This window comes from Pleuronectes platessa, chromosome 10 (assembly GCF_947347685.1).
Source record: "Pleuronectes platessa chromosome 10, fPlePla1.1, whole genome shotgun sequence".
In the NCBI taxonomy this organism is placed as follows: Eukaryota; Metazoa; Chordata; class Actinopteri; order Pleuronectiformes; family Pleuronectidae; genus Pleuronectes; species Pleuronectes platessa.
The window spans coordinates 18,309,277-18,323,187 of record NC_070635.1 but is presented as its reverse complement, the minus strand read 5'-3'; the positions used below and the strand labels follow the sequence as shown (position 1 = coordinate 18,323,187).

Here is a 13,911-nt window from a genome sequence, read left to right as displayed (position 1 = left end):
ATCAAAATTACTTGTTCTTCCCCAACTATTAAGCAGAGTGGCCACTCAGGTCTGTACATGATTATAGTCTGCAGAGGAGGTGTAATGATTCCACATTCTCATATTGCCATACAGAATGATTGAACTGTGACATCTGCTGGCACCACTTCAGGTGCAGACCGTTCAGCTCTATTCACAATTAATACTTGAACACATATTTGTACAGTTAAGTCGAGCTGTATATTTTGTGATATAACTGTTGTGATCCAGAATTGACAACGTGATCATGCCTGTGTTAAAAGTAAGGCTATTTGAATTAGTTCAAGATGGATAGCAACTCTTCAATTTCAGACTAGACGGGCACATTCAAGTCAACAGCGTTGGTTCATTTGTGTTTCCCCCTCCCCACAAAACAAACAAAAGAAGAAAAAACCCCTCATATGAACCAAACTGTGGATTTGGAAAATCATTATACCTGTATTTTTATGTTTTAGGTCATCCTACCATCTTTTTGTATAGGTTTATTTGTTTTATGTTTTGCCAATTTACTGTTTTTTCCGTGCATTTTATTGCTGCTCCCAGTGATAGATTTGTTATTTTAGTGAACTCTTACCATAAGAAGATTGGTAAGACACCAGAGCAGCACATCAGTGCTACTTGGTCATCACATGTTATTGTAGTCTCATATTCATTTGATTTCCTCAAATGTAATTGGGCATTTGAGTAGCAATGACTTTAAATGCAAAATAAAAGTTTAACAATTTAACAGTGTATGTAGACTTAATTACTGAAGTTAAAACTACTAAGACATATGTGAAATGGCTTTGCATTTATAACTTAAGATCAAATAAAGGAAGACTGGTATATGTCATATAGCAAAACTTTGTTAATCTGAGCAACTTTGTCTTCTCTTTCCATTTTCCAGAGCTAAGAAGCAGTTCATGTGGAAACCCTGGGGTTCCACCCAAAGGCATACTGAATGGAACCCAGTTCAACGTTGGTGGCAAGATTCGCTACCGGTGTGTTACTGGCTATGTCCTAGATGGACATTCACAACTCACCTGTGTCACTAATGCAGCTGGGGTGTCAGTGTGGGACTTTCCTGTGCCAATCTGCAGAGGTGAGGATGTTTTATTTCTGAAAATAAGTAATTCATTATTTTAACTGCATGTGCTCCTTTTTGAAGCCAACTTTATCTCCCAGCTGTGTAATATTTTAAATTATGTCATGAAGAACATGAAGTTATCTACATATTTGAGGGTTGCCCCAAGACATTTTAAGTAACAAGGGTGATATTTTGTTTCGTCATTTAAATTTCCATTAATTTCTTTTGAATTACTAATCGTACAGTGTGACTGGATGATTGGTCTGCACCGCAGATATAGTGAAAGTGGTAGTCGTCATTAGATAAAAAATGTTTTGCAATGGGCTGGAGTGATTTTAATCACGGTGAAGTAGTTGATTAGAGCCGCAGAGTATGGAAAGGTTAATCAAATATTTATTCCTGTGGAAGAGGTAGCTTAATACATTATTGCTGTTGGCAGGAGTCATACATCTACTATGAAGTGTTGCAGCATTTCTGCTGTGCTGTGACTTAACTGAACACTTCTGTGCCTCTTCTTTGCAACACTTAACCGGTCTAAAAAATCTGATCTTAACAAAGTGTGGTGGGTTCGATGACCTGTAAGGGGGCAGGACAACTGCTGTCTTACTGAGGTCCTGGTCACCTCTCCTCTCAGACTGAATGGGTAGTAGCACCAGGTTACCTGAGCTACGAGAATAAAGGCATGTTGGACAGTGAGAAATGAACCCAGGCTCACTTTTAGTTTATTGTGGTTACCCAGCTCCCAAAACACAAGAAGGAACTGTTATAGCCTGTATACAGACACAGAAGGGAGAAAGACAGGGGGTTGCAAATGAAAATGCCACATTATTTCTTCATAACCTGAAACTCATGCAATCGCAGTATTTACTGTTCCTTTTTATCCTGCCTGGCAGATTGGAAATACTGTGACTGCCGGCAAATGAATCTGGCAGGTTTATGTTGTGGAAACGTTTCGATTGTAAAAAAATGTGTCTACCTCAGGACAAGTGAAACCAAAATAAAATGGATCATATGGGCTGTTAACCTTGTTGCTCGTGAATGTAATTAATTTTAACCTGTTATTTATTCTTCAGTGAAAACAGTCTGTTAATAGGAGATGGAGGATTTTACAAGTGTAACCATTTAAAGTGCCTGTTTGGGGGATGTTAATGCACAAAACCTAAACATCCAATCTATCAAAGCTATACCAAAATACCACATTATGCACAAGTATTTGCCTCATTTAACATGCACTTGGTAGTTCTAAAATATTAAACAAACTGAAAAATGATGGGGACCCATACTGTTTGAATCTACAGCTAGTGCCAAGATCAGTTAACTGCTGGAAGATATTTCAAAAAGTTTTAGGAGTCAGTTTTTCTTTTTTGAGACTTGGGTAACTTCATATTTGTTTCATTTCCTACTCAGAAACTGCTTTGCATATTAAAAAACACTGTTACCCAGGACTTGAATTCTTAAAGAATCTGGTATTTGGTTGATGAAAGACTGATGTGCTCTTGATACCATGGTGTTTATCCAATGCTGTGATTAAATGAGACCTTGTCAAAGTAGTTAAATTAATCCACTCTTAAAGGCATTGTGCAATTGAGAGTGATTTCCTGCACATTGTGATGACGTGCACAAAACATAAGCAGTGTATGGCGTATAATTTAACAACAATTCTTTAGCTGTAATCACTTGGAGCAATCTGAATCTACGTATGGACCCTTCAACACACTTTTGTTACTGAATTGGTTTTACTCAAGAGAACTGTTAAGGTGAAGAGATGTAGGTCTTTATTGCAGTTTGGCTTAACATCAAACTTGTGATGCACATACTCCCAGCAGGCAACACCCTTTCCTTTGCATTTGCTGTGTCAGCCTCGCTTTACCCCAAATCACCTCCCAGTAAGTGCTGCTGTTATTTTTAGAGACAGCCACCACATCAAACAGTATCCGCAAGGACAAATTAACAACTATTAGGTAAACACTCTTACAGAGAAGGCTTGGAAGTCATTCTCATATAATTTCCTTCCAATCTACCAGAATACTCAGCAAACTTTAACTGACTTCATGATAGTTCTATTCCACACTATGAAATATGTGGAGTAAACCAGTATGTGGGTCATTGACGTGACGCCTATATTTTCTGTCCGACTACATTTTCTCAGTTAAAAGAAAGGTTTAAATACACCAAGAAATATCATATATATGTACTACCTCTCCCATCTATGTACCCACTGTAATTTTCCTGAAAAATATTAGTTATTTGTAATGTTTCTGTTATTTAAGGTGTCAAATATCATGTGGTGCGACCGTCCGGCCATGACTGCCGATGGAAAACTTCTTTGAAATTACTCTAAATCTATTCAAATTTATTTTCTACCCTATTTGGCATGATTTCCAAAGTGTTTTTTAGTACTGTACAAAATTGCATAGCATTTGTATAAATATTTCCATCATAGTATACAAACAAACTTTTTCCGATGATGTCCATTTGATGAAATATCATGTGGTGCGACCATCAAGAAACAACCAATTTGGGACTTTTATGCTGAAATCCATTCAAAGACAGGAAGTTGCATCATACACCATTTTGCCAAGGACCCATGGAAGAAAGAACAGGTTTGTAACTCTCTCTCAAATTTGGAAAAAAATAACCTTTTTAAGAGCTGGTATGTAGTTGCCACATTTGGATATCATGTGGTGCGACCTCAAAAAAACTATGAATTTTAAGTTATTTCCTAAAATATATATTTTGATCATACATTTCATAGTGACCTTTTGTGCTAACTTAGCTTGTTTTCTTGAGGAGTCCAATTCTGTGCCTGTTAATTTGGACTGAACTAGAAGTTATCATATGGTGCGACCAAATATCGTGTGGTGCGACCAAATATCATGTGGTGCGACCATGCGATATATGTCCTAGATTAAGAGTTTTAGTGGTTTTATGTTAAATTAAGGATGTATATACATAAAGTACTTATTTTAGTATTATTTAGAAAATATTTTTTTGCAATTTGATAATTTTTTCCTTATATTTCAGAAACAATGGTTTGTTTAATGTTGTACAATATTTTGATAAAATATCGCCAACAAATTTGAGCATGTAACTTCACTTTTGTAATATTCCTTTATTATTTATTTATGTATATGTATAACTGTTTTAATTTATTTTACCAGATGCCACTTCCAAGCAAAATAAAAACCGCTCGCCATAGGCAGCGTGTTAATTCTGACCCTGCAGCAAGAGCGAAGTACCTTGCTCGGCGAAGATAAAGGTATGTTAAAACTTTGAAAAATTGAAAACTACAACTAAAGCCACATGAAGTACTTCTTGCCTTTATGTGTCTGGAGAAAATGCATTTTTTCCTTAAAAGGTTCATCTGCTGTCATCTATCATTAGTCAAAAACAACTTTATGATTTTATGGCATCATGATTTCAGCTTCCAGAGGAGAAAACAGCAGGGAAGATTCAATATGCTAAGTCAAGTGAGCTGACAGAGAGAGAGAAAAAGAAACAGAGAGAGAAATGGAGAGCTTCCTCAAGTGCGTACAGGGAAAGGAAAAATATGGCAAATGCTTTGCTAGAAATTACGCCGCCATCAATGGAGAACATTCCACAAGATCTGGTTGATGTGATTTTAACCTATGATGAGCTTCCATATGTAGGCCAGGTCCTTGAAGTTGTGGAAGAGAAAAGAGTTCAAAAAGGTCTGGGATTAAAGTAATGCCTGCGACTTAAACCAAGTGCACCACATTTACAGGTAAAGTTTAATGAAATGTTTGTTCACAGCTATGTGTGTTGCACTTCAATGTTTGTGAGTTTTTGTTTATTAAAAATGTATATATAATGTTTGTGTTCATAAAAGTTCTATCAAATTTGAATAAAATCTGGTTTTAATACATTTTTTGAATGGAATTTATTGTTTATTGGTCTCTTTAAATAATGGGAGGTTTTTATATCATTTGGAGCGACCACTCATCATGTGGTGCGACCAATAATAGCAAGACCTGTAATAAATTCTAAGTGAAATATAAATTTTCTGTGGCTGAAATATTAATCACTGATACAATATGCATAAATGAATGAATTTTTTTTTACATTTTTTGTCAGTTTTATGCGCTCTACAGGAAAAATAAGTCTGTAAACTACATTTAACAAGGAGACTGTGACATAGAACAAGAATATGAGAATTATTTACAAAAACTCAAAAGAAATGCATCTACTTTTTTTCTAATGACTTTATAGTTTTGTAAAATTAAAAAAAAAAAAAAAGCATATTAAGGAAATTAATTAATTTTAAGATAAATCACGGTCGCACCAAATGACATTTTTTAAGGCCACGGCCAATTCATCTAGTTGAAAAAACACTAAAATCAATTAATTTGATATTCTTATATGATTTTATGTGTGCACAACATTCTTAATGTCGGAACAATTATAATAGATTTTACTGTTTTTTGTATTTAAAAATTGGCCTGTTGAAAATCCTTATACGTCATTGACCCATGTACCTTTTAAACAATATTTTTAAGTTGTGTCACATAGTTTTTATTGGAATGAAACGCAAATAACTACACTTCTTAGGCAACATCCATTATAAAACAAATTGAAAACAGCATTTTTACCTCAAACAATCTCAGTCCACAAAAGCTGAGGCTCCGTATCAGTAGATATCTTCGTCTATAATAACAAGCTAGAAAACACATATCACGGGACCACTCACATACACTGGGCATGTATGTATGCTCAAATAATAGCTTGTCTTCTAAGCATGTAACAAGTTTTATCATTGTAAAAATTCTGAGTTTAACTGCATAACAAGCAAAGACAACAGACTCAGTGAAGCTTGGAATTGATCCTTGACGAATCAGCGAAGTTTACGTCCTGATGGAAAATACCAAATCAGAAAGAGGTTGTGAGAGTCTATGTCATTGTTTCCAAACATCTCACTTTCTGCCCCTCCAGACTAAAATACAGCTCTCGAGTTTTCAAAATAAAACTTAGCCAGCTGCCCTTCCAAACTTTTCTGATTGGGCGACTCTAAAACTCTGAAGTTGTGTGGTCGCCAAGCGTATATGGAGCAGGGTTGGTGCATTTTCAAACAAAGCCTTAGGAATGTGGATGGAGCCTTAACTAAGTTTCTGCATTTTAATTCAGGTGGTCCCCCAGCGTTCAAACCAAAAAGAGGAATAAACGAAAAAAAGAGTCAAAGTTCTCCAACTCTCATCTTTATATACAATCCTTAAACATCCCAAAGCCAGCAGAACATATCTGCTCATGCCAACTCACTCTACAATACACAGCAGAAAGAATATGGTTCAGCAAATGTTTGAGATACGGCAAGCATAGAGGAAACAACAAGCTGCAGATGGAAGGTTCCTTTTCATTAAAGGACGATGTTAGCCTGTTGCCTGGGGCCAGAAACATCAGTCTCTTTCAGGTCTGGGCTCCAATCGAGTCTCTCTCTCTCTCGCTCTCGCTCGCGCTGTCACTTTCTCTCTCTCTCGTCTAAATCCGACCCGGATCCTCTATGTGGGCAGATGGTTCTTTGATCATATTTCCACAGAGATCCTGCCCTTTCTACTCATCACCAATTGTTCCTCACTCAACACACACAACACAAAATCTCACCCCAATCCACCGTTCACCCCCTACTGTCTCCCAACACCTAGTGTCTCAACCAGTCACGTCCTTTTGTTAGTATTTCTCTCTCTCTTTCATATTTTTCACAGTTTTCTCTCACCATTCTCAACTTTCAAAGTCCACGTTTGTTTGTTTGTGTCTTTGTGTGTGTGTGTGTCTGACAGACAGAGCTATAAGCGAGGAAAAACACAAGTGCAGGCAGACATACAATACCAACTATTTGTACAAACTGCTGTTTGATCATGAAGTTGTATATAGCCCAAGCTTGACCAATATTAAATGTCATCACTTTACCGTGGAATTATCAGATATCCGTTTATTCACTGGACAGAGTTGCCATCTTGCCTGGAGGCCAAGCATTAAAGTCAGTATGAAAAAACTGGTTTAAGTTAGCATTTCTTTCCTTATTTTTTCCCCCACTACACAACAAAACACTATTTTCACTTTCTTTTTCAGAGAAATCATGAATGGTTGAAGGATCACTGAGGGCAGTAAGTAGACTATAAGTGCAGGGATGGTGTAAGTATAGTGTCAAAGAGACTGAAAAACTGACAGAGACCCAAACAGGATCAACTCCAAGCAGAAAAGCAGTGAGATGGAGAATTAATGGCCATTCTAATTGAGAGCTGCTGCTGCTTCTCACAGGGGCCCATTTTGATTCCCTTCGTCTAAATTGTCTCTGGACATTCATTAAAACGGGCAGCAAGAGAGCATACAGGCAAGTATGGTAACATTAGAATATGGTCTATTGACACACTGTTATTCTTGTTGCCAGCCTCTGTGCAACAGAATAAAAGAATTAGGACGCATAGACCATTCAAACCATTTCCATGTCTGGGAGTATGACTGGATTAAACTGCCTCCTCAGCGCTCTACTACGCAAATTGAGAATTAAACTTTTTTTGTGACTGCTGAATCTTTCTGCACATGTAGAATTTATATGAAAATAGCTCAGTATTCTCACCAAGTTATAGCTGTCAGGCGTGAAATGGGCAAATATATTAATTGCATTTGTAATTACAACTAAATTAGAAATGTTCAATATTAATTGATCTCAGAAGAAGGAGATGTTGATGAGAGTCATCGTATACTTTATAAACTATGACTAAATGACAGAGGCATAGTGGTGCAGTGGTTAATGCTGTCTCTTCCCAGCTAGAAGGTTATATGTTCGAATCCTGGTTTCCTCGTTCATTATCAATGTACTACTTATGTATATGTGGATTTAGTTGCGGTCAGATTCATTGGAAACTCTTAATATTGCTGAATGTGAGTGTGAAAGGTTGTCTATGTATGTTGGCCCTGTGTTGGCCCTGTGATTGATATATGATTGATATATATATATATATATGTATGATGTCATATGAATTATATATCTGCAGTCGTTACAGATCTCCCTGCTGTTCCTCAACCCTATCAATGTTTAACTGGACTTGCGACCGAGCAAATGAGGGACTTACTGTAGACATTGTCATTGCCTCTGCATTAACACAGGGATTATTACAAAGGAAAAAACCTGAGGTAGTGCAAAAATTATACATGAGTCCCTTCCTTCCCTCTATCCTTGGGGGTGAATATTTCTAAGTAGAAAGACAAGTGTTATATATCTGATCAAAGTCAAGGGGAGAGAGGCTTAATCCCTCCTCAAGTAGCATTAGATTGCTGATGCTGGGGATGTAAATGAGCTCAGCTAAAGCAGTCCTAATCCTCACCACCATCTTTTTTTTTTCTAATACAGCCACCATTTTTAAAGGAGACGGATACAACCTCGTCTTCAAATCCAGAACATGCTTTTAATGATGTGTTAGGGAATATTTTGCCCAGCTTTCAGTTCCTTCCTTTATGCAACTCAACCTTGTTGTCAGACTTTACCTTGTGTGCTGCAATGCATCTCAGTGACACTCTGCATGTGAATGTATAGAAACTGTAAGGCATTATCCAGGTGGAGCCATTTTAATTTCTCAAGCTGTTAAGCGTTTCTCAGCATCAGACAGCAGTTTGCTTGTGCATGATTTACAGTACCATGCATGGATGCTTCTTAAAGAAACAGTGAAGAAATCTGTCTCAGTGCTTCGGTACTATAATGGATTTCTTCCTAGCATCGATTTAATTTGCCTGTGCAATTTAATTGGTTACAATTGTAGACACATTAATGAGTTATAAGTGAGGTTATTTTCATTAAATGTGGTTGTGGAAATCTGTCTCATACCCTCGAGGAAGCCCTGTGCTGAAATATTAAAGATTAATCCAAAGCCCACAAACCCAAAAATTACTTTAAGGCAGTTTTACTAAAAAGTCTCTCTTAAGTTACTTAATTTGCAGACTGGACACTAATCACTGCCACGTCTGCTTTTTTTGGTCACAGTTCCCTTGTACCTGTCACATCCAAGTTTGCACACAGCTTCCTGCTGCCACCTGAGTTGAATGGTGTTCAATGGCGATTTACCTTTTATTTACTTTTACTCTATATTGCCTCTCAGTCCTTTTCATCTCTGTCCTGTCTCTTATTTTAGAATTCCTTCCTTCCCTTCATTCTTTTCTATACCACATTCCCTTTTTCTCTCTCACTGATTCGGTTTTCACTCGTCTTTTTCCCTGACACTTTTTGGTATTTCTCTGTCTTCTGTCCTACACTCACATCTCCAACCATCTCTCAATACTTGAGACATGCTGCTGCCTGTCGTGAGGTTAAAATGTAATATCGCTCCTCTGCAACACATCCATATGCTAGGCACTCTTTGAAATGTGGCATTAAATGCATTAATGGGATGCACAACTTCTCAGTCAGCACAATTGTTTTATGGTGGTGAATATAGTGATTTACACTAGAATGAAATCAGGAGTCCTTGTGCTTTTGTAGTTAAGAGGCTATAGGCATTCAACAAATGAAGGCCTGCCCATGGTCTGGTCTAAAAAGAAGTCTCCTTGATATGAATCATATATGTGAGGACATCATGTCTCACCCTGTATCTTTCTGAGATCGCTGCCTTCACATAAATACTTTGATCAATTGCTATGCTTCTCCTGTGTCAAAGAACATGGATAAAGCTAACCAGCAGCCCCGGTTCTCCAATCTTCTCCCTATTTTTCTTTATCTTATTTTGAATTTCATCTGCTTCCTTGTTCCTTGACCAATCCTGTAATGCAGCATACAGGAATGTTCCAAGGCTGGCAGCTTTGACAGCCCTGAGTCGAGCGCTGAGCCATCAAAGGTTTCAGCTGGCACAGCTGAGTGTCACATATTAGTCTTAAATGATGTGAAAACTGTGAAAGCCCTGCCATCATTACAATTCTTAAGGGAGAAAAAAAAACGAATGCAGGGATAGAAGGGAGACTGGCGAGTAATAGTATAAAAGATCTGAGAAGGTTTGGAAGAGTGGAATGGAGGGAGAGATGGAGAGATATTAGAAAGGGTGAGGCAGAGAAGGGGAAAAGGGACTTGGAGTGAAAGAGAGCAAGCCACTGTTATGGTGTAGTGCATTAACATTCAGCTGACGCGCCTTGCTCCCCACACTGAAAAAATATACAATTTCACAGCATTATAAGCCCTGTTTATCACCATTTGTTTGTTTCCTGAAACATGAGGGGCTCCGCGGACATAATGATGAATTACTGACTCTTGGATGCAGGGATAATGGGGGGGGGAACAGCAGAAAAGCGAGAGTTGGGTCTTTTCCTCTCACATAGAAACTGTGACAGAATTTGTGCACAATTAATAGGTAAATAGTTCTGCCGATTGTCACTCATGAATCCTTTATTTCCTGCCATTGTATAGAAAACAAAATAAACCTTTAATTCAACGTTTCATACCATTATCATTTTCCTAATTGTGTTAAGATGACCTCTGCAGCTTCATGTTTAAATGACCTGTGCAGCTTCATGTTTAGATGACCTCTGCAGCTCCAGCATCAGCCTCAACATTTTACTGTCTCTGGTTTTCATTTATCTGAATGGACGGGTACAGATGTTTTATGCCTACAGCCACTTTTTCCCCATGTTGAACTTTGAAAAATAGCTCTGAAATAACCAAGAGTCTGTGTGTCTTTTTCTCTCTGCACCCGGCCTTCCTCTTTGTGACTGACAGCGGAGGACACGTGCGGTGGCACCCTGAGGGGCTCCAGCGGGCTCATCTCCAGCTTCGATTTCCCCAGCAGCGACTCCCTGGGCACTGGCGGAGGTGGAGGTGCTGGAGGTCTAGGCAGCAGTGGGGAGTGTAAGTGGACCATCCTGGCAGATCCCGGGGATACCATCTCTCTGGTGTTCACGGAATTTCAGATGGAGGAAAAGTCGGACTATCTGGAAGTAGAGGGATCTGAAACGCCAACCATCTGGTGAGTTGGGTTGTGAGAAGGAACAACGGTAGTGTTTGTATTTCAGTTGATGTACATACATAGTTCTAGTGTAACTGTATATTGGTATGTGTTACCGGTATGTCAGTGTCCACAAGGTTTGTGATGTGGTGTTTTTTTTGTATGTCAGGTGGAGGCACTACATATCATGAAGGAAAATATGTTTAGTGCTATACTGTAGTAGCCTGACGTTGTCATACTCATAATTCTAGTCAGAATATGAGTCTGATACCGCTCCATTGGGCTGTGATTATGAGGCGTGTTTCAACTGAACCAGGAAAAAAAAAATGCCTCTTCGCTCAATTGGATAGACCTACAACCAATCAGAGCAACGTAGTATGTGACGTATGTTAAGCAACGCATAGTTGTTGTCAACTATATCATGACATTGTGAGTTATTTACTAAGTTAGACAGTCAAGACTTTCTCTTACCATTTGTAAGTTAGATGAACTTCATCCACGACGATACCTATTACCTTGGCTTGAAAAGCATCGGAGCCTAGCATGTCCCTCCACTTCTTGTTCAGCAGCCAGGATTCCGGGCTTCCGAAAAGGAGCTGGCAACGACCGCTGGTAATGTCCACCTCGTCGTGCACGCCGAGTTGCATCGCCGTGATGCCCATTTCGGTCGCCTCTTTCACTTGGTCCTCCATGAGTGCGACCAAAGGAGAAACCACAATGACCTCTGGGTTTTCATTGTGTCCCATCTTCTTCGCGACTATCGGGGCCAGCTGATAAATTAAACTTTTTCCGAATCCCGTAGGAAGGACGGCAAAAACATCTTTTCGATCTACAAATGCCTTGATCGTGTTTCTCTGTTCCTCTTTCAAAATGATTGCGCTGTCGATGTCTTCTAAAACAGACTCAATGGCAGCATATACACATCTCAGCGCTCCAGTGGCAGGCATGTTTGTTGAGAACGACTTCAACCCAAGCGCTCTTTGGTGACGTGGTTGATTACGTTACTGTTGATCATCTGTCCATCATCGTATAAAGCCCGCCCTGACAATTTGATTTGTCCGAACAGCTCCTGTTCGGGCATAGTTTCTCCCCAACGGAGCAATGCCAGACCAAACTTCCCGACCTCAAATGTTGTGGGCGGGGCTAAGTTCGTCCGGCATCCAGGCTAATACTGTAGTAAAGCTGTGAAATCATGGCCTATATTCTGTCAGAATATATTTCTAGGTTTTTAAATCCAGATATTTTAGGACCTTTATCACAAAATGATTTGGTTTTGTAAGGTTGAAGTCAGTTTTGTCTTTTACTAGATTAAGTTTCAGTTAAGAAAAGTAATTTAAAGTTTAATTTGTGTAGCATAATATCACAAAGTGTTTCCACAAGCTTTACATGCCCACAGCTGTAATTCCACTCCCAGAGCAAAGGTTCAAAGCTTTAAATATAAGAAAAAGGATAAGATGCAAAGAGAGATTCTTCATCATTTTCATGGCTCAGAATGCAAAGAGGTGCAAGGATGGGACAACAGCAATTGTAAAATGTAAACAGGAAGTTGTAACAGTTGGTGTAATAAAGCATTGCTGTGGGGTTAAAATCCAGTAGTAAAATTACATTTAGTTCAGATATATAATCTACCTAGCTGAGTAATTTATGTGTTTGGGACGGTGTGTAATCATAAAAAAGAGAAGTTAATGGGCACTCAGAGAGAGAACAAAAAATGTTGGTCTCTAGATTTACTGATCGTAAGAGAGTTGGCAGCTCCGAGTTAATTCCAAAGGGTGGAGGGGGCTTGGTAAAACAAGGCTGTATTGCCTAAGGCTTCTGTCTTAGTTCTTTGGATAACGAGGAGGTCTGCCTGCTAAGTTTTCAAAGCATGTAAATGAACAAAGGATCAGTATGTATGGTTGATTGCGACCACGTCATTTTTTATAGGATCAGATCTTTAAAGTCAGCTCCATGTAGGGCTGGGCGATATGGAAAAAAATGTTATCACGATATGTTTTTCCATATTGATCGATCTCGATTCTTATCACGATATGTAGTTTTTGCAGATGCTGCCAGTGTGAGGGGCATCCTGAAGCTTGAAGAAACAAGAGATTCACCGAAACTTTACAATAAAGTTTATTAACATTAAAAAAAATGAATATGCCTTCCAATAATGAGCACAAAATGTTTTTGTGAAGGTCTTCATGCTTCCATTGATCAAGAGAGCGTCAGGGCCCATAACTAGCAAAAGAAAATTTAGAGCAGCTCTCTTAGCTCATACAGTCTTATATGCTTAGTGCAAACTAAGTGACTGGTCCCTTTTCACTATATTTAGCATTTTTTGATTTTGTAAACAACTTAAAAAAAAAACAAGTAAACATGTTGGTCAGACCCTCTGACACATTCAAGTGCTAAACTGTGAGCTCGTACCTGGGGTCTAACACTTTGATCAGTTTCCTGAAGCCGTCCCTCTCTACTGTGCTCAAGGGCATCATATCTTTAGCTAAGCAATAAGTATTAGCGCTCGTTATATTTTTGCCCCGTTTCGATTGTTTTTAATATGGGGCAATGGCTGCAAAACACGACTGGATGGACTGTTGTTTTGCTAACAGAACAGAATCGCTCCCGTTAGCGATGTCATGCATGGAAAGCTACAGCATACAGAAACTAGCCACCTTTTAACGACTTTTCTTGGATATTTATGAGCAGAAAACATTTTGAATATTCCATGTGGAGCTAAATGAATTAATTTAAGTCAAGTCACAGAGAAGGTGATTCCCTGTTGCATAATTATGATGAAGGTGCACAAGAATCAGAGTTTTATTTTAAATAGCAGCCTTCAGTCGTTTTCATTCATGGCTTTCTCGTAGGCTTAATTTGGAAGTCACTCCCAAACGAAACAAGGAAATA

General features: G+C 38.5%; 1 protein-coding gene and 1 long non-coding RNA gene across 2 annotated transcripts in view; both read left to right on the top strand.

Annotated features, from left to right (window-relative positions):
- Nucleotides 1–13,911, top strand: part of LOC128449995 (CUB and sushi domain-containing protein 3) — a 209,153-nt gene that overhangs the window by 43,728 nt on the left and 151,514 nt on the right. The window contains exons 4-6 of the mRNA XM_053433387.1: nt 905–1,099; nt 10,797–10,865; nt 10,905–11,043. Of these exons, the coding sequence (XP_053289362.1) occupies nt 905–1,099; nt 10,797–10,865; nt 10,905–11,043 (403 nt within the window). The remainder of the gene's footprint in view (nt 1–904; nt 1,100–10,796; nt 10,866–10,904; nt 11,044–13,911) is intronic.
- On the top strand, nt 3,305–4,732 carry LOC128449996 (uncharacterized). The gene is made up of 3 exons (XR_008339932.1): nt 3,305–3,687; nt 4,246–4,343; nt 4,509–4,732. It is a non-coding gene; the product is annotated as an uncharacterized LOC128449996 (long non-coding RNA).